Consider the following 21,615-nt stretch of genomic DNA (forward strand, 5'->3'; position numbering starts at 1 on the left):
TACTCGAGAGAACTGGGCATGCTTGCCCCCATCTCATAATTTCATAAATTATTTATCAGATGACTTTCTGTTCTCCATCCCCTCTTAAAGTCTTCTCCAGAACAAACAGTCTTGATTCTTTGGTGGATTCTTGTTTGACATGGTTTCAGGCTCCCTTCTCATTTTGATCACTTTGGGCATGATCCTATATGTCAGCATCCTTGAAATATGACACCGAGAACTGAGTATATTTCAGATTTAGCCTGGCCAAATTTGATAAACATGCCTTCTCTGTCTTCCAGGTATTGCTAAAAATGGATGTACTCTTTTGAGGTCACTTGCCTCTAATGTGTGTGACACTTCTCTCCAATATAGAGAAAATATTTTCTCCAATTTAAGTCACAACTAGCAGCAGTTATGGGATTGGGGTTAAAACCATTTGATTTAGGTAGTTTTTTTAAAGTTTAGTTAATTGTTTCAGAATATTTTTTCCATGCTTACATGATTCATATTCTTGCCCTCCCCTCCTCCCACCCCGCTCCTGTAGCCAATGAGCAGTTCCATTGGGTTTTCTGTGTATCATTGATCAAGACTTAGGTAGTTTTTTCTATATGTATCACATAGAATATTGAACAACCCTTCTTCTTTGAGTTTTACATAACAGAATAAGTTAAAAAAAATAAGGTGATTATGCCTTGTGACTTTCTCTTTTGTCTGATCTTCTTCCCATAGGCAGCTGAACTGAGAGTGTATGTGTGTGAATAACCAGGGAGCCCCCTTTGCTTCCTGCATTGGAAGAAGGTGGGTCCATTAATGAAAATGCCGCCCCCATCTGACATTGTCAAAGTGGCAATTGAGTGGCCAGGTGCTAATGCCCAGCTGCTGGAAATCGACCAGGTGAGAGTTTGAGAGACGAGGGAGAGAGTCTGTGTGTGTGTATGTGTGTGTGTTTGTGTTCATGAGTGTCAGTGCACATGAACATGCATGTATAAGGGAGGAAGGGGTGTGTGTGTGTGGGGGTGGGCGGAGGGGAGCCCTGGAGCCAGGAATAAGCCTTACCTTTAGGAGTCCGGTCTGGGAGTTTGACCTTCATGTGCCAGGCGTAGATCAGGATGGCGTATAGTAAAGTGGTTTATTCTTTAACAAAAGATACTAGGTAAGAATTCCACTCCTCTCTCTTGAGATAGTCTTGAGATAGATAACATCTACTCTACTAACAGCTTTGATATGAATAGAAGGTGATCACCAGTGAGGAATTATTATCTTTTTCTTTACAGAAACGGCCCCTTGCATCCATTATCAAGGAAGTTTGTGATGGGTAAGTTTGGTCTACTAATAGATTCCATAGCCCCTGACTGCTAGTCCCCAAAGACTAAAGCAACACTAATGATCTTGAGAAGGATTTATTTGGCAGAGGGGTTTACACCAGGGTCCTACTAGGGGATTGGCAGCAGACCAGATATAACAATCTTTCTGGCCCTTAAGGAGATACAGTGGATTAGCCAGGCTCTCAAGACCTTAGGTAATACTTTTCTGTCTTGGCAGTGGCTTGCTTTGTTTTTATTAAGTTTTGTATACCAAATGAGGGATTGACAATCCATATAATCTACTGATAGGCCAGGACTGCTCACTATTCTCCCCATCCCGCCTTTTAAAAAAATTTAATTTGATTTTTTTTTTTAACAAAAGGAAATTACCTTTCCCTGCTTTCCATCCCCAATTTAAAAAGAAAGACAAACAAAACCTTTGTAAAAAATATGTATATTCAAGAAAAGCAAATTCCTGCATTGGGCACATCTAAAAAATACTTATGTCTCAATCTACACACTGAGTCCCTTCAGTAAACTGGTAGCATGCTTCATAATGAGTCTTTTGGTATTGCAGTTTCACCATATTCTTTTCATTGGAGCACAGACTAGTCTTCTCTGTCATCAGCACTATGACTTCTTCCCAAGGATATAGTTGCTACCACCATGAAAATCCTCTATCCACCAGATTGCCTTAGCTTTCTTCTTTCCTTTCCACTCCCCTCCTCCATGAAAGTTGGTGCCTTTTTTCATGCATACATGATATAGCCACACAAGTCTGGTGGGGGGAGCAACTTTGTTCACACACATATATATTATTGGCACATAAAAAAGGGGCTGCCATTTTAGCAATCCACTTAAGAAAAGTTGGTCTACAGGCCTAGAGACGGGAGGTCCTAGGTTCAAATCCGGCCTCAGACACTTCCCAGCTGTGTGACCCTGGGCAAGTCACTTGACCCCCGTTGCCCACCCTTACCACTCTTCCACCTAGAAGCCAATACACAGAAGTTAAGGGTTTAAAAAAAAAAAAAAAAAGAAAAGAAAAGTTGGTCTAAAACCCAAGATTTCAAAATGGATTTTTTAGAGTTCAGTTATAAAATTATAAAAATCTAGAGACATAAAATTTAGAAATCTTAATTTAGTTTTCTCGTGGTTGAGAGGAGAAATTCAGGCCCAGAGAGGAGAGGTGACTTGCCACAATTCACACCACAAGTGGGTAATAATAGTTCACAATCTAATTCAGGTCTTGAGTGTTTTCTACCAAATTATTTTGGGAGTTATGTGACATTAGAGCTTAAATATCACGTAGTCCAATTCCCTCATTTTATAGTAGAGGAAAGGGAGGCCAGAGAAATGAATTGACTTCCCTGAAATCTAAGAATCACAGAATTTTCAAATTGAAAAAGAATTTAATCAACCTTCTGGTTCAGCCTGTGCTTGAAAGGAGGTTCCACTATAATATGTCCATAGAAAGTTGGGGAGTTTCTACTTGAAGATTTCCAATGAAGAGGACCATTATCTCCAAGGCAGCCCATTCTAATTTTGTACAGCCTTAATTATTAAGAAGCTTTTCCTGATTGTAGCTAGGCAGTATAGTGAATAGAGCACTGGGCCTGGAGTCAAGAAGTTCAAATCCAGCTCAGATATTTACTAGCTTTGTGACCCTGGGCAAGTTACTTCACCTCTGTTTGCCTCAGTTTCCTCAATTGTAAAATGAGAATAATAATAGCATCTACCTCTCAGGGTTGTTGTACCAGATGAAGTAATATTTGTGAAGTGCTTAGCACAGTGCTTGGCACATAGTAGGTGCTATGTAATTGCTACCTATCACTTATTATTACTGACATGAAACATACATACATTAATTGCTTTGCAACTTCCATACATAAGTTCTTTTTTTGTCCTCTATGGCTAAACAGAACAATTCTAATTCATCTACTACTTGAGAGCCTTTTACATATTTGAACACACTTATGAGAATCCCCCAACTCTTCTCTTCCTCAGCTAGTTCTTTCAACCCATCATTAATATGATATGGATTTAAGACCATTTTTGTTGCACTTTTTGGGAAATTCTTCAATTTAGCAATGTCTTTCCTAAACTTCAGAGCCTAAACCAAATGCAATGCTTCTAGTGTGGTGTGATCAGGGAAGAGTGTGGAGGGAGAACCACCTCTGTACTCAGGAAAGCTGTGCTCCTAATGCATCCTAAAGTTCTGTTAGCTTTTTGACTGTCAGGCTGTATCACCAACTCATTGTGACCTTGAAGTTGATTGAAGCCCCCAAATCTTTTTCACACAACTTGCTGTCTGCTCATGCCTGCTCCATCTTATTGAGTTGATTGTTTTTAACTGTGGAATTTATCTTAACATTTATGCCCATTAAATTTCAACTTCTTATGCAGGATAGCATAGTGGACAGAGGGCTAGCCTTGAAGTCAGGACCTGGCTTCAAGACCTTTCTCTGACATGCTGACTATATGCTCAGAGTCAATTCACTTAATTTCTCAGGACCCCAGGCAACTCTTTTAAAATGTTATTTTAAAAAATCCTTACCTTCTGTCTTAGTACTAAGATAGAAGAGTGGTAAGGGCTAGGCAGTTGGGGTTAAGTGACTTGCCCAGGGTCAAACAGCTAGGATGTGTCTGAAAGGCCAGATTTGAGCCAAGGACCTCCCCTCTGACTTTAAAAAAAAAAATTTTTTTTTTAAACCCTCACCTTCCATCTTGGAGTCAATACTGTTTATTGGCTCCAAGGCAGAAGAGTGGTAAGGGTAGGCAATGGGGGTCAAGTGACTTGCCCAGGGTCACACAGCTAGGAAGTGTCTGAGGCCATTTTTTGGACCCAGGACCTCCTGTCTCTAGGCCTGGCTCTCAATCCACTGAGCTACCCAGCTGCCCCCCTCCCACCCCCAACTTTCTATCCTCTGAACCACCATGTTGCCTCTCCTAGGCAACTCTTTAAAAGTTTTAAGTTGTAAAGCTGGGATCAATCGCAGATACTAGTCTTCATTGGTAGAGGGACTTTCCTTATTAGGAATTCTCTAAACTAGTGATGGGCAAACTATGGCCTGCAGGCCAGATGCAGCCCCCTGAAGTGCTCTATCGCAGTCTCAGGACATTATTCCTAATCTGACGATCAATGAGTAGGATACAGTACAAAGAAACTTGGAAAGAGTTGCCTTAGAAACAGACTGACAGATGAGCATTTCCTTTCCTTTGGCCCCTCTTTAAAAAGTTTGCCCATCACTGCTCTATACCACTGAAATCACAGGTCCTATCCAAAAAAAGAGGTTCTTTTTGAATCTTCACTCTCTCTACCAGTATGATAGCTCTTCCTACAGCTTTGTGTCATGTGCAAATTTCATAATAATGCTATCTTTGCCATTGCTAGGAGTATTCATTGTATTAGGCCAAGCACATATCCCTGGAACACTCTGCTAGAGACCTCCTGCCAGGCTGACATTGAATTATTTAAAAAAAAACTATTACCTTCTACCTTAGTATCAGTTCTAATACAGAAGATCAGCAAGGGTCAGGCAATCAGGATTAATTAAGTGATTTGCCCAGTGTGACAGATAGGAAGTGTCTGAGGTCAAATTTGGACCCAGGTCCTCCCTATTCTAGACCTAGTGCTCTATCCACTGCGCTACCTAGCTGCCTCACTTTGAACTATTAATAACTATTCTTTGAGCTCCAAGTTCATCTAATTATTACTATCTAGCTTCTGTCTCTTCGTTTTTTTCTACAAGAATAACATGAGATATTTTATCAGCTGCTTAGGTGAAACTCACACATAATTCTCTATGTACTAGTTTAGTGAACCAGTTGGAAACAAAATTAAAGTTTTTCTGGCTTGACCTGTTCTTGGTGAAGTCATGCTTGGTCTTTGAAATCACTTTCCTTTCCTAGATGTTCAGTAACCATTTCTTTAATTATCTGCTATAGCAGCGATGGGCAAACTTTTTAAAGAGGGGCCAAAGGAAAGGAAATGCTCATCTGTCAGTCTGTTTCTAAGGCAACTCTTTCGAAGTTTCATTGTATTGTATCCTACTCATTGTATTCGTCAGATTAGGAATAGTGTCCCGAGACTGGGATAGAACATTTCAGGGGGCCGTATAGTAGTTTGCCCATCACCATGCTGGGAATCAAAATCAGTCATCAGCCTATAATTTATACACCCCTTTTTTGGAAAGTTTTAACATTTGTCCTTGACTAAGTGGGCATCACCACTCCCTTCTCCAAAAGCTTTCAGACATCACTGACTTTGACTATACCTAGCCTTATCATCTTTTTCAGTACCAGAGGATAAGGTTCATCTGGGCCAAGTGACAGGAATTTATCAAAGGCACTAGGTATTTTCTTACTGTCTCTTTGTTTTGTCACTTCCAGCCAGTACAAAGATTATCCTTAGATAAACTAAGCAAAATAATAATTAAGCAATTCTACCTTCTCTCTCTTTTCAGTTTTCATTGTCTTCTTCTCTTGTAAGCAGTGGTCAAAGGCTGCCTTTGATTCTCCTAGCCCATAATAATGATTTTTAAAAATTCTCTTTTGTTTTCCTTAGCTTTCTTCCAGTGTCAGCTATTTCTGTGTCTTCTGACATTTTTCATAAGATTGTGTTGTGTTCCTTATTTATATACCTTTACCTGCATGCATTTTCTTTTCATTTTTTTTAAAATCTAAGTTGATGAATTCACTCTATTCACATAAGCCTCTTCAGATTTTTCCTCTTCACTTTAATTGTTTCTCTTTGTGTCTTCAGGATTTTATACTTAAAAGTTTTTTCCCCCTTCTGGGCTGACTTTCCCAATAGACTTTTGATCCTTGAGATTCTACATAGCTTTTTTCCAGAACCTTTAAAAATCTGCTTTCCCTAGATCTAGGATCTGTGTGTGACTTGTGACTGGATTTCTCCTTCTTCTCCATTGCAAACTTCAGGAGAGTGGGCACTTTCCCTCAAGGATTATATAATTTCTTTTCTAGCAACCAGTTTCTTTCTGTTAGCATAATTTCTTCCTTCAAAAAATGGAGATTTATTTTGGGATAGGAGAATATTCTGGAATGGAAATGATCAATAAAGTAAATCAGGAAGTTATTGGCTGCTCTGCTTTTGCCAGAGGGAGGGCTCCGGCAGATGTCTGGATAATTGAAATCTCCCATCAATCCCATGTTATGTCTTTGCCAAGTTTGTGATGTGCTTCCTGAAATCTTCATCTATTACTTTTGTCCAGGTGGTCTATAATATGATAAAATTGCTTCTGTTTCTTCTTCTACTTTCCTTAGATACTCTTCTTTATGTTTCTTCTGTCTGGTTCCTGGGCATATCTAGTCACATAACCTATAACTAGGCAGCTAAAAAAATACTTTACAGAGAGCTTAAACTCAGTACATTTACAGTTTTATGTGATTCAATTCAGTAAACATTCATTAATACCTACTATGTGTGGGAAATTTGATCTGGATACAATTTTTTAGAGCTGCAGCTGGTGGAACAGGTAAAGTCCAGTTGTGTGGGGCAGACACTGGTTCTATATGTTTTTTTTGTCCTCTTAACCAGGTGGTCACTACCAAACCCTGAGTACTACACTCTTCGTTATGCAGATGGCCCCCAGCTGTACATCACTGAACAGGTTAGTACTGGGGAAGGAGCAGTCAGAGAGGGAGTTTGGGACTGTGCTCTGAAGGGTACTGTTCCAAGAGGCAGCTGCATTTGTACTGCCTGGTGGTTGGAGCTTCCCATATGCTGGGTATAGAGTTTTCTTCTGTTTGGGAGGCACCGTACATTAAACCACAGACTATAACATGTCAGACATGTGAGTAGCTTTAAGTCATAGGCCAGAGATGGGAACACTCTTAGGTTATTGCCTATTGTTAGAAGGGACATAGGCACATAGCCTGTCAAAACTCGCAGGGATTCTAATGGTCATCTAGTTAATTCTCCCTCATTTTACCATTAAGGAAACTGAAGCCCAGAGAAGGAGGGATAGTGACTTGTCCAAGGTCATAAGGAAAATCAGTGGCAGAGTTGAGACTGGAGCCTAGGTCTCCTAATTCCCAGTTCATTGTTGGCACTGTTATACCATACTGGCTCTGTCTGCCCCTGTTGGTTGGAAATCTTTTTCTTCCCAGTCTAGTGGACCCGAGTAGGGACAGTAGCAACCCATTGTGCTGTGCAAAGAGATTTGCCAGTCTATTACATCATTCTGTAACAAAGCAAGCCCTTGTTGGCCCTGTTAGCTTGAAAACTTGGCATATTACATTCTTATTTGTTACTTCTCATCTTTTTTTGTGCTTAGACCCGCAGTGACATAAAAAATGGGACTATCTTGCAGCTGGCCATCTCACCGGTAGGTAATCTCCCTTTTTGTTGCTGTAAATTCTAAGATCAAGCCAGTGGTTCAAGCCTTCCATCTCTTTCTTGCATTGTCCTAACTTTGAATGTTAAACTGATTGCCACTTTTCTAGAGCAAATAGAGAATTTTTCAGGATTCTTTGTTGAAGTTGGTTTTCTAAAGTAGAAGATATTCCCATAGTGTTGGCTTGAGAGGCAAATGATGAAAATTTGGCTTGTGTGCCATTGCAATAAACTGCATATGTAATTTGACGGTTTTCAGGGCTTTTTCAACCTGCAATAACCTTTTCCTGCCACCCCCACTTAAGGACTAATATTTTTCTACTTTAAAACAAAATTATGAAAAGCATTAGGGGAGCCCTATACTTGAAAGAGGGTAAGAGTTAATAAGAGCCTTATTTAAGGGAGGAGAGGAGAGGCTAAGGAAATGGAGATGACGAGCACTTGGATTCACCAGCTATTGAAATATTTTGTTATGTCTTTTTTTAAACTCTTACTCTCTGTCTTAGAATCAATACTAAAGTATCTGTACCAAGACAGTAAAGGCTAGGCAATAGGAGTTAAGTGATTTTCCCAGGGCCACACAGCTAGGGAATATCTGAGGTCATATTTGAACCCAGGACCTCCTGTCTCTAGATCTGGTGTTCCATCTACAGAATCAGTTAGCTCTTTCAGGTTGTGTCTTTAGTACTGTGCTAGCATAATAGAAAATGCAGTTTCCTAGAGCTCTTTGGATTATACCTCTGCCATGATCAAGCTCACTTATTTTTATACATGTCATATACCCTTCATTAGACAGTAAATTCCTTGGAGAAAGGTGCCTGGGTCTTATATCATCTTTATATCACTAATGCAAAACACAGGGCCTGCCACATACTTTGATGGCTTTTTGATCCCTCCAGTCAACCAACAAGCATTTAAGTGTGTAGATAGAAACCACTCCCTAAGTTTGTCCTACCCCACTTCCCATTTTATGTGCATACTTTCCATGATGGAGGGGGACAGAAGAAAAAGGTGTGTTCAGGAGGTAGACTGTGGAGCTCTGGACCCTGCTAGGTGCTGGAGGGCTTTTGTGGGCTTAAGCGGTTTGGCAGACTGGATTTCAGCTTCCTGATTCAGTTTAGGTAATTTAACTAGTTAATATTTTCTGTCTCCTACCTATATTTCCCACTTTTTGCTTTATCTCCATTTTTATTAAAGCTTAATTGTTAAGAGCTACTAACAGACTCCTGACTTGAGAGTTGATTTTTATACACAGCAACCTCAATCTTTTTTAAATTAATATTACACTTAATATTTTACTTCCATTATTACATAAGTACCAAGAACCATGCTAGGTGAAAAAGTCACAATAACAAAAGTGAAACAGTTCCTGCCTTTAAAGAGCTTCTATTCTATTCGAGGGGAAATGACATGAACAAGTATATACCTAATATGCACAAATTTAATACAGGGTAGTTTGGGGAAGTTGAGCTGGAGGATAACAACTGGGAGGATCAAGCAATTTTTTGTAGACAAGGTGGTATATAAGCAGAGTCTTGAAGGAAACTAGGGATTCAGTGGTGAAGGTAAAGGAGTGTATTCTGAGTATGGGACACAGCCAGTGTAAACACACTAGAAGGGAGATGGAGTGTCCATCTGAACAAAATAGCATGTGGGCCAATATGGCAGGATGGAAGAATGTGAGGAGGACAGTGAGAATGGTGCAGATCATTGTATATCCAGGCTAAGCTGCTCCTAGCCATGTAGTTCAGTGGATAGAGTGCTGGACTTGATGTGGTATGTTCCATGGTGTCATGAAGAGTTGGACACAATTGAATGATTCAATGATAACTCTATACTTCAAAGTCCAGGAGGCCTCTGGAAAGCGGTGAACCTGCATCTGGACTTTGAAGTATGGGTAGTAGAATAGGTAATTTGGCTAAGGGAACATACTGTAATGTAAAGAAAGGATTTGCTTCACCCTCAAAAATCTGGTAGAGACAAGCAACCTCAACTTACATGGCATTCTTGACAATAATCTTTTTTTTTTTTTAAACCCTTACCAGAAGGGTGGTAAGGGCTAGGCAATGGGGGTTAAGTGACTTGCCCAGGGTCACACAGCTAGGAAGTGTATGAGGCCATTTTTATACCCAGGACCTCCTGTCTCCTAGGCCTGGCTTTCAATCTAGTGAGCCACCCAGCTGCCCCTTTGACAATAATCTTAAACCTTCTGTTTGGATTGTTAAACTGGAAAAAACATAGAACTACTAAATAGTCAGAAAAATCACTCTTTAATTAAGGAAAAGGAGTTCAGTACTTTTCTCAAGACCTCCACACAGAGCTGCGTGCTACAAACAGACGCAGAGTCCCAAGACTCTGGTTACTGACCCCTGCGAGAAATCACTGCGCTAGATGACAACTCCAAAAGACAAGAATTTGGTGAACTTTTTTGGGAACCAAGGGACAGGGAAATATGATTAATTGACATTACCATGGCCCCAAGGAAATGGGAGTGTTCAAACTACTCTGACCGGCTTGAGAAAGAAATTATAGCCAGAGGCTAGGGTGCCTACCTTACTATGGATACTAAAAGGATGGTCCCTGCCCAGGTGTTGGTCTTCTTGGGAATACTGTGGGGGAAACTACTTAAGACAAAAAGAGTACTTAGCATTTGCTTAGCCCCATCTTAGCCCTGACTGCCTTCCTGGAACTCATTCAGTCTGAAACTGCTAGTCTGAGATTCCCTTCAGGGTGGATTCTCATGGGAACAAGGGCAAGTTTTGGGGTCTTCATCTTTCAAGCTGACTAACCTTGGAGTTCTCTTAGATTCCACATGACAGGATGAATATTAGCAGAGAAAGAGAAAATTACTCCTCTCTGTATAGCACATTACATACATGAGCTCATTTGATCCTGGGAGCCAGGCAGCTTTAATATGTGATATTGCATGTATTATTACATCTTATAGAATGTAAGCTCTTTGAGGGCAAAGATTGTTTCATTTTTGTCTTTGCATCCCTCAGGGCCCAGCATAGTTCTGGTACATAGTAGGTGCTTAGTAAAATGGTGGTTGTAGGATAAGTGGTATCCTGAAGATACAGAAGAGGAAATTGAGGCTTTGAGAATAAGTGAATTGCTCAGCTATGAAGTGGCCTAGACATGACTAGAACCCAGGTTTCCTGACCCCTGGTTTGTTCCTTTCACTATGACAGGCTACATTAATAAAAAACAATGCTATTACTTTCTGGAGGAGTAGCTAACTCTAGGTAAATGATTGCTTGATTCTCATTAAGGTCAGACTTTTTCCCTGAGGGAAAATTTGAGAGGGTCACTAACCACGTTAGTCTTGGTACATTCTCTTTCATCTTACCCCCCTCCTTTATACTCCCACAGTCTTTAAGGTCCTTATTACCTTTCATATAGTATCCCACCTGTTCTTCCTGTTTCCTGTCTCCTCTCTCCACACAAACTTACTCAACTGCCAAAATAACCATGTTAGAAGGAAGGTCTGACCAAGTCACTCCTCTGTCCAAAAATCTTGTGTAACTTCTTATCACCAGAAAGATAAAACACCTTTTCCTTAGCCTGGTCTTTAAGGTTTTGCACATTCTAGCTCCAATTTTAATCTCCCTTTATTCTACTCCCCCTTACAGATTATCCATTCCAGCCATATTGGACTACTAGTTTGTCTCATAGTCTCTTCTAATCCTTTCTCGTATTTTCAGGATGTGTTGCTCAAAGTGTCATTGATATTAGAGTGCATTTCCTGTTGAAATTTCCATTAAGGGCTAGCTCAGGTGCCATCTCTTCCATTTTAGCTTTGTTTACTTTTCTAACTGAATGTGATTTTTTTCCTTCTTCAGATTTTTTTTACAGCATTTTCCTTAGATCTCTCCTATGCCCCTGTTTCATTCCAGTTTGTATCATACTTATTTGTGCATGTCTTATCCCTCTTACTAGAATATAAATTCCATGAAGACACTTCTTGTGTTGTTTTAACTTAATAATCCTCAGGCCTTGTGCAAAGTAGAACACTGATAAATGTTTATTGACTTGCCACAAACAGAATTAATGGAAAGGATCTGCTTTATCTTGAATCACTTTAGGCCCCCAAGATCCATCCCTAGCTCAGGGACCCGCCACAAGAAACATATGAAAGAAGAGGTGGCAAGAGTTGCTAATACAGTTGCTTTTCTGGTCTTGTAGTCCCGGGCAGCCCGCCAACTTATGGAGAGGACACAGTCATCTAACATGGAGACTCGGCTGGATGCCATGAAGGAACTGGCCAAACTTTCTGCTGATGTGACCTTTGCCACTGAATTCATCAACATGGAGGGAATCATGGTGTTAACGAGACTGGTAGAGAGTGGTACCAAGCTTTTGTCCCAGTAAGTGTGTCACAAGCCCTATCTTGAGGGTTTTCTGAGATGAGAGCTGGTGGTGTACTATAGAAACAACACTGGAATTTGTTAGGAGAGTTAGATTTAAATCCCTACTCTGACAGAGACTAGGTATGTGCTCATTTAGGCTTTGTGGGTTTTTCCCCTCAAATGGAGGTAGTAATCATCACACTTCCTATTGTCATCATTTATTCATTCATCCAACAAGTATTTGTGGTACATCTGCTGTGTATAGTGAACTGTGAGAAAATTGGGAGTTTTCTGGGAACCTGTAGTCTAGTTAGGGAAATAAAAGTTATATGAAAAGCCAAGTAAGAATAATAACAGCTCACATTAATATAGTGCATCACAGCTTACAGAGTACTTTGCTCACGAGTCTGTGAGGCAGGTATTAATATCTATTTTACAGCTGCAGTTCAGGGTTAAGTGATTTGATGTTATCACATAGTTCATAAGTGTAAGAGATAAAATATGATTTTGAGTCAAGTGGGCAACACAGACAAATACTACAGGAATTCAGAGATATTAGAGAGCAGTCTTTGACATACTTGTTAATTTTCTAGGACACATGAAAATGAGAGAGGGGATGGAAGTGGAGAACAAGGGCTTGTAATCTCTTGCCCTCTATCCATGCTGCTCATTATCCATTGGTCCAGCCATCTTTTCTCTCATCCACCCCCCCCCCCCCAAAACCCTCAACCTCTCTGTACCATGGTTGTCATCTCCTCTACTCTGCACCCCCAGCCACAAGTTTCTACGTGAAAAAAAAAACAACAGGATGTTCCTCTAACATGGTATAGTGTGTTCATAATTCTCAGTGTCAGTGTGAACAAGCTAGGAAATGGCACCTTAGAGTGTCGTCAGCAGCAATCTTTGCTCACATCCTTCATTTGGAGGCTTTAGAGACCTTAGGTTATAAATGTTGAGGTCAGTAGTTCCTTTCAGATTTGGCTGCCCTGAGAAATATTGGAATGTTTTATTCAAGAGTCCCAGCTATGCTGCTGATGGTTCATCCACTAAGTTTAACCACTTAGGCTGGGTGCCTGTTTTAATTCTTGTTGCCAGGGTAGGGGGTGCAGTGGGGGAGGTTGCCTTAGTTACACAAAGTGAATTCTCAGGCATGTTAGCCCTAAGGCCTTGGACAGGCCTCAATAGTTGTCACCAAGACTTGCAATCTTCTGGTTAGGGAAGGAATGGATTCTGCTTGTGTATCCCTTGGGCTTTGGAGTCACATGGGACAGGAGTTTCCTAAGCTTGTAGTGTATAGTGGAAAAAGCTCCAGACTTGATAGTAGGAGCCCTGGGTTCTAACCCTCGCTCTGCCAGTAGCCCTCTGGAACCCGCTGGGCCTTAGTTTTCTCATCTGTTTTAGACTAGATGTCTGTCTTTTTAAAATAAAGTCTGGGGGCAGCTGGGTAGCTCAGTGGATTGAGAGCCAGGCCTAGAGACAGGAGGTCCTAGGTTCAAATCCGGCCTCAGACACTTCCCAGCTGTGTGACCCTGGGCAAGTCACTTGACCCCCATTGCCTACCCTTACCAATCTTCCACCTATAAGTCAATACACAAAAAGTTAAGGGTTTAAAAATTAAAAAAAAAAATAAAGTCTGACAACTCTGTGAGGCAGGTATTAATATTTACTCCATTTTACAGTTGTGGTTCAGAGTTAAGTGATTTGATGCTTTATAACATCTTGGCTTTTTAAAAAAATCACCTTCATTTCTTTTTCTCTCTTAAAAAAAACAAAAAACAACCCTTCCCTTCTTTCTTAGAAGTGATACTAAGTTATCAGTTACAAAGCAGAAGGGCTAAGTAAATTGAATTAAGTGTCTTGCCCAGGGTCACACAGCTAGGCAGTATCTGAGGCCAGACTTGAATTACCTTCATTTTTAAGCATATCCTTCCCCTATTTCCTTCCCAGAGAGCAATCCCTTGTAACAAGGAATCAAAAAAAAGATAGTTCAGCTAAACCAATGAGACCCTTAGCCAAATCTTTCACTTTACTCAGGGTTCTACAGTTGAATTCTTCAGCCTTTGTGAAGTAGAGAGCAAAACTTATTTATTATGTTTATTCAGTGTTGCTTCATTGTTCTTCCCTTTCTTTTGCATTATTGTGGTTATGTATGTTGTTTTCTTACTTTTGCTTAATTTTGTATCAATTCATATGTATTTCCCTGAATATATTTTTTTTAAACCCTTACCTTCTGTCTTGGAGTCAATACTGTGTATTGTCTCTAAGGCAGAAGAGTGGTAAGGGTGGGCAATGGGAATCAAGTGACTTGCCCAGGGTCACACACAGCTGGGAAGTGCCTGAGGTCAAATTTGAACCTGGGATCTCCCATCTCTAGGCCTGACTCTCAACCCACTGAGCTACCCAGCTGCCCCCCACCCTGAATATTTTTAATATTCATTTCTTACAATTTAGCAATATTCCATTACATTCATAATTAAAAATTCTTTTGTGAGCCAAGGTATATTTTGCATCCTGTTCTTTATAACTACAAAGGTGCTTCTCTAAACATTCTGTTGTCTATGGGTTTATCTTTTACTTCCTTGAGGTAGGTACCTAGTAGTTCTTTGGGTCAAGGAATATGAGCAATTTAGTCACTTTCTTAGCATAATTCTAAATTAATTTCCAAAATGGTTGGACCAGTTCACAAATCCACCAGATGTGTATAAGTATCCCTTGTTTTTCTACAACCTTCACATTGACTATTCTTGATCTTTTGTCACCATTGTTAATCTGCAAGGTGTGAAATGAAAGCTCATAATTATTTTGATTTTTACTTCTCTTATTATTTGGAGCAAACTTTCATTTGACTCTTTATAGTTTGAAATTCTTGTCTTGAATACTATTTGTTCATCTGTATTGACTACTTTGCCACTGGGTAGACTAGAACTCTCCAGTTCTAAGTCCTAGTGTTTGCACTTCTCTGACCCTTAGTTGCTTCATCTATAAAATAAGGTGGTTGGACCAAGTAACAGTAACTAATTTATGTAATATATTTTTTAAAACCCTTAAGTTCTGTGTATTGGCTCCTTGGTGGAAGAGTGGTAAGGGTGGGCAATGGGGGTCAAGTGACTTGCCCAGGGTCACACAGCTGGGATGTGTCTTAGGCCGGGTTTGAACCTAGGACCTCCTGTCTCTAGGCCTGACTCTCACTCCACTGAGCTACCCAGCTGCCCCTTAATTTATGTAATATTTTAAAGGCAACAAATATTTATTAGGTATTTATGTGGAGTCAGGAGGACCTGGGTTCACATCTGGCCTCAGACACTTCCTAGCTATGAGACAATCACTGGGCAGATCACTTATCTCCCATTGTCTAGCCCTTGCTTTTCTGCCCTAAAGTTGTTACTAAGACACAAAGTAAAGGTTAAAAAAGTAAAAGTGTACCTATTTTGTGCCAAGCCTTGTGCTAAGTTCTACGGATACAAATACAAGCAAAAAGACAGACCATTCCTGCCCTCAAGGAACTTGATATTCAGGAAGGAAGGCCGTATGCAAAAGGAAGCTGAAATGCTGGGGGAAAGGAATCCACAAAGGGGAACAAATATTAGTCTCATTTGTAAAATGGAGAATTGAAAGGAAGGAGTTGGTGTTGGAGGGGGCAGGAGGATTTAAAGATTTAAATGATTGTGGTATAAAAAATAAAAGATGATAAAACTTTTAAAAAATTTGCTCTTTTGCCTTGGCTCCCTATTCTGAACATTTGTGTATGTTTCTCACCTGACTCAGTTATAGTGAGATGCTGGCATTTACCCTGACTGCCTTCCTGGAACTCATGGACCATGGTATTGTCTCCTGGGACATGGTTTCGATCACCTTCATTAAGCAGGTGAGGACCTTCCTGCTCAGTGCCTTCACCTCTTATGCCCCTACCACCTGATGCTGAGATGTTCCTTCTGCCTTGGGAAGGTACCCATAAAGGCAGGTAGGCCCAAGAGAATCTGACTGTTTTTATCAATGACTTGACTAAGAATTAGAAAGTATTTTTATCAAATTTGGTTTAGTTATACCTGGAGAGTAGAATTTGGTTCTGGATAGCTATATTTTAGACAGAATGTTGACACATAAGAGCTCTTCCATTGAAGAGCAGAAACTTGAAACGTTAATAGGTTGTTTTTTTTAATTTTTTATTTTTAAACCCTTAACTTCTGTGTATTGATTTATAGGTAGAAGAGTGGTAAGGGTAGGCAATGGGGGTCAAGTGACTTGCCCAGGGTCACACAACTGGGAAGTGTCTGAGGCCGGATTTGAACCTAGGACCTCCCATCTCTAGGCCTGGCTCTCAATCCACTGAGCTACCCAGCTGCCCCCCGTTAATATGTTTTTAAGTATTTGTGTTCTGTGAGCATATTGGTTTGTGGGTGAATGCATTGTCTGTGTGCATGTGTGTGTGTGTTCATAATAGCAGAGGAAGCAAACATGGTCCCTATTCCTGGCATCACATTTTAGGAGAAACATTGACAAGATAGACCACAACTAGGATCAAAATGTCTGTTTTATGTAAGAGAGATGAGACTTGCTCTGTTTGATGTTGATCCTAAAGGACAGAATTAGAACCAGTGTATTTATGTTACTGAAAGGCAAATATTCTCTCAGCCTAAGAACTTGATAACAAGTACTCCAACAAAGGAATAGGCTGCTTTTCATCATTGAGAGTTTTGGGAAAGAGGCAACATAACCATTTACCTGGAGCCTAAGATCAGAGCTCTAGAGCAGGGAGGAACCATGGGGCCATCTGCCTCAGACCCCATATTTTACAGATAAGGAAACTGAGGCTTGGGGAGGGTAAGTGTGACAGGTGGAGGGAATATCTGCATTGGCTGTGAGGAGATATTGAACTGGATGGTGTCTGAGGTTCTTTCTAGAGTGTGATTTGGGGAAGATGCCTGGGTTATAGAGGTACAGAAGGATGATACATCTTAAGAAAGAATATATTTGGGCTAGATTGGCTAAAATGAGCTTCCAGTAATGTAAAAATCTCCCCCTTTTTACCTTTTTATTTATTTTTTTATTCATGCCTTTATATCACATTTTAGCCTTTCCCCCCTAATTTACCTTTGCATGTCTATAGTTTAGCTCCTATTATGAAACTTGGGCTATGCTCTTGAAGTGTTATAGTTGAGAAGAGAGCACAATGGCCTGCTTGGTGTTGCTTCTTGTTCCTGGGGGGTGAAGATCTTGTGTTTTATCTGAGGTTTGATTGTCTATATCTGGAGAAAGAATATCTCTCAGTTTGAACCATGTAGTCATAAAGCAGATAGACATCTGCTGCCCTGATGTCTGGGAGGAAAGAAGCACCTTCTGGCGTTCTAGCATTATAAGGTCAAGTGTCAGCAGTGCCCCAGCCCACTGCCTTCTGAACTTGTGGCTTTTTTCTGAATTTTAGATTGCTGGGTATGTGAGCCAGCCCATGGTGGATGTGTCCATCCTGCAGCGGTCCCTGGCCATCCTGGAGAGCATGGTCCTGAACAGCCAAAGCCTATACCAGAAGATAGCTGAGGAAATCACTGTGGGCCAGCTCATCTCTCACCTCCAGGTGTGAGTAAGAGACACTGCCTTTTCCTGGATCAGCTTTCAGGTTTCTAATCCCTGCCTCTCCTTTGGGAAGATTTGTAAGCTGCTAACTTGTTAGTTCATTCAAAATAATATTTCCTTGGTGCAGGGCTCTGTGTGAGAGGAAGCTAGAGCCCCCACTGCCACCCCCATCCCTACCCCCACCCCCATCCCAGGCTTTCCTTGAAGGGACTTGCTACCAAGAAGCAGCGGTGGCACAGAAACAATAGCAGCAGTCTCCCCACCCCTACCCCTCCTCACCCCCCCAGTACTTTATGCTTTACAGTAAGTTTTCTTTACAACAACTATGAGAAAACAAACTTAGGCTGGGTAATGTAACAGATAAATGTCAGGGTAAAGAGAACAATTGATTTGAAATTAGAGTTCTCAGGCTCAAGTCCCAGTTCTTCTGTGTATTAACAAATTACTTCACTTTTGAAAAAAAGAAGGAAACAAGCATTTATGAAGCAGTTAGTTTGGGCCAAGCACTGTGCTAAGCCCTTTACAAATATAGTTGAGTAAACTGAGGCAGACAAAGGCTAAGTGACTTGCCCAGGTTCACAGAGCTAGTAAGTGTTTGAGGCTTAGTTTCCTGTCTGTAAAACAGGGATAATGGATGCACTACATACCTCAGGACTGTTATGAAGGCTCAAAGGAGATAATTCTGTAAAGCACTGTTAGTTACTATTATTACATTCTATAAATATTTTCCCCAGGAAATGAAACAAATGAACACTTGGGAACACTACCAATATTGCTTCCTCTTTTCTTCATTTGCAGCTGGTCTGCAAATTAGCATTTACCCATTAATGATTCCTTGCTGACCCTTGCTCCATCTCCCCCTCCCCCTGGCATTGCCAGTATTCCTTGGGATGCTGGTAAAGCAGGCTCTCAGGAGGATGTGGGCAGTAATGTATGGCTCCTTTTGACCGTATTTTAAACTAGCTCTGATCCACTACTCCCAGTAAGTGGAAAGCATGCCTTGTGCTGTATTTAATTTGTAGCTCCCATCTCTGCCTGTTAGTCCAGCACTGAATGTTTTCTTTCAGTATTTGCAAAGCAAATAGGCAATCCTCCCCTGCCTCCCTTCCCTTCCCTCTCCTTTCCTTCCCTTCCTCAGATTTGAACCCAAGACCTCCTGTCTCCAGGGCTGGCACTCTGTTCACTGAGCTTTTTGTTAGGTTAAGTAGTAGACCAGGAAATCCACTGTAAGGTGTTGTGAGGCAGGCATGGTATAGTAGAAAGAGCACTGGATTTAGACACAAAACACTTGTCCAGGCTGCACAACTGGGGACAAGCCCCACTACCATCCTGAGCTGAATAGGCTCATGGGGAAAGCATTTTTTAACTATAAAGTGTTTACAAACAGGAATTATAACTCTTATAGCTTTGTATCTCCACTAATCACCATAGCTTTCTGCATTCTTTTTCTTTTGTAAAATGAGGGTAGGCCAACTGCCTAACTAATAATGGATCAATGTTAATGGCTAATCTTTTTAAAAATTAAATTGTTTTCAATTAACAAGCTTTTGTTTTCCTTTCTATCTCCATAACCTACCTGTCTCCACTCAGAAGAAAAAATAGAAAAATAACACTCCTGTAAAACAGATATGTACTGTCAAGCATGACAATTCCCTACATTGGCCATGTCAGAACCACATCTTGTTCTGTAAGTTGAGCTCATCACCTCCTGTGGGAGGTGGATAGCAGACCTCATCACTCTGGGATCATTGCATTTTTCAGTATTCTTCAGTTTTTTAAAGTTATTCACTAGTACAGTGTTGGTGTATACATTGTTCTCCTGGTTCTATTTATTTTTTTCTTCATTATTTCATCCAGGTCTTATGAGGTTTTTCTGAAATCATCTCTTTCATCATCAGTTAACAGCTCAATGGTATCTTCAATTATATTCATGTACCATAATTTGTCTAGCCATTCCCCAGTTTGATGGATATCCCCTTATTTTCTAGTTCTTTGCCACTACAGAAAAAGCTACTATAAATATTTCTATAGATATGTATCCTTTTTTCTTTTTCTTTGGTTTAATGGCTAATCATTAAGAACCCTTACTTATGGCTCAGTGTGGTTCTATGATCTTGGGGAAGTTTCTAACCTTGGTCGGCCTCAGCTTCCTAGACTGTAAAATAGAGATAATAATGGAACCTTCCTCCTAGGGTAGTTATGAGGATCAAATGAAATAATATTTGTAAAGCACTTAACACAGTGCTTGGCACATAGTAAATACTTAAGCCCTTTCTCTCCCCTTCCCCATGAGAAGGCATCGTAATATGCTGGGAAGAGCACTGGTCTGAGAGCCAGGAGACCTGTGTTCAGGTGCTGACTTTGGTATTTTTTTTTTTTAACCCTTAAAAAATTATTCCAGCTTGGAGTCAACACTGTGTATTGGCTCCAAGGCAGAAGAGTGGTAAGGGTAGGCAATGGGGGTCAAGTGACTTGCCCAGGGTCACACCGTCTGGGAAGTGTCTGAGGCCAAATTTGAATCTAGGACCTCCCATCTCTAGGCCTGGCTCTCAATCCACTGAGCTACCCAGCTGCCCCCTGACTTTGCTATTAACTAGCTTTATCTTCTTGGTTGAGTCACATTATCTCTAAAATCTTATTTTTCCACTTATACGTGGAAGAACTCAAACTAGCTAATATCTTACTATCCCTTCCAACTTTAAAGCCCCTGGCAGCTCTGATTTGACCTGTAAGGCTTAGCTGAGGGCTGTCACAGAAAATAGCTTCAGGGCCTAACGTCTGACTCAGGAGACACTTCAAACCTCTTCTGTGGTGGGAGCCACAGCCACTTGGGGCCCTGCCATGTAGGTCAGTCTCCAATCTATCTTTAAGCCTTGAATGGTTCAGCAGACTAAGTGTTCAACCGTATACTTGGAGTCCTGGTCATCTAAGGTTCAAAAAACTCAGTCTAAGAGGAGGAGGAGATGCCCTTCAGACTTGATGGCTGTTCCACTGCTGTTAGTCAACATACCATTCTGACCAGAAGCATTTCTATCTGAAGTGCTGTGTCTTTGTAGAATATCCCTTCCATGCTCCATTGTTAAGGAAACATTTTTTTCTTTTAAGTGTTAGATAGTCCACCATTGCCTCATTTCATTCTGGTCTTGATTGAACCACCAATTGACCCACATCAGACTTGGTCCAGTACCCTCTCAGAGAAAAATGGCATCCAGCCCCCAGTTTACATGACATTCTGTTTAGGGACAGGGAATTGGGTTTAGAGTTGTTTTGTTGTAATGGTGTTTTTTATCCTTTTTTCAAAATCTTCCCTAAAGAGCAATAAAATAGATAATTTCGATTATATGAAATTTAAAAACTTGCACAAGCAAAATGAATGTAGCCAAAATTAGAAGGAAAACAGGAAACTGGGAAAAATTTTTGTAGAAAGTTTCTGATAAAGGCTTCATTTCTCAAATTGAGCTAAATTTATAAAAATAAGAGCCAATGCCTTATAAATGGTCATATAAACAGGCAATTTTCAGAATAAGAAATCAAAGTAATCAATAGTCACATGAAAAAATGCTCTAAATCACTACTGATTAGAAAAATGGACTCTGAGATACCACCTCACACCTATCCAACTGGCTAAGAGGACAGAAAAGAAAAATGATAAATGCTAGAGGGGACACTAATGAATGCATCGTTGGTAGAGCTGTGAACTGATCCTCTCATTCTGGGATGCAATTTGGAATTATTCCCAAAAGCCTATAAAACTCTGCATATCCTTTGATCTAGCAATATCACTACTAGGTTTGTATCCCAAAGAGATCAAAGAAAAAGGGAAAGGACCCAAAAATATTTCTAGCAGTTTTTTTTTTTGTAGTACAAAAGAATTGGAAATTGAAGAGGCTTCTATTAACTGGAGAATATGACTGTGATGGAATACTTTGGTGTTATATAAGAAATGACAAACAGGATAATTTGGAAAGACTTATATGAACTGATGCAAAGTGAAATGAACAGAAGCAGGAGAGCATTGTTTACAATGACAACAATATTGAAGGATGATCAGCTA

General features: G+C 40.4%; 1 protein-coding gene across 3 annotated transcripts in view; it reads left to right on the forward strand.

The window, feature by feature from the left end:
* Nucleotides 1-732: 732 nt before the first annotated feature.
* Nucleotides 733-21,615, forward strand: part of ELMO2 (engulfment and cell motility 2) — a 43,844-nt gene continuing 22,961 nt past the window's right edge. For 2 of the 3 annotated variants that reach the window (XM_044661377.1, XM_044661376.1), the window contains exons 1-7: nucleotides 733-876; nucleotides 1,257-1,297; nucleotides 6,844-6,916; nucleotides 7,583-7,633; nucleotides 11,827-12,008; nucleotides 15,756-15,855; nucleotides 17,413-17,564. In XM_044661377.1, coding sequence (XP_044517312.1) covers nucleotides 793-876; nucleotides 1,257-1,297; nucleotides 6,844-6,916; nucleotides 7,583-7,633; nucleotides 11,827-12,008; nucleotides 15,756-15,855; nucleotides 17,413-17,564 — 683 coding nt within the window. In that variant the 5' untranslated portion in view covers nucleotides 733-792. The remainder of the gene's footprint in view (nucleotides 877-1,256; nucleotides 1,298-6,843; nucleotides 6,917-7,582; nucleotides 7,634-11,826; nucleotides 12,009-15,755; nucleotides 15,856-17,412; nucleotides 17,565-21,615) is intronic. The other variant, XM_044661378.1, reaches the window with a different exon arrangement.

Source organism: Gracilinanus agilis, chromosome 2 (genome assembly GCF_016433145.1).
Source record: "Gracilinanus agilis isolate LMUSP501 chromosome 2, AgileGrace, whole genome shotgun sequence".
Classification (NCBI taxonomy): Eukaryota; Metazoa; Chordata; class Mammalia; order Didelphimorphia; family Didelphidae; genus Gracilinanus; species Gracilinanus agilis.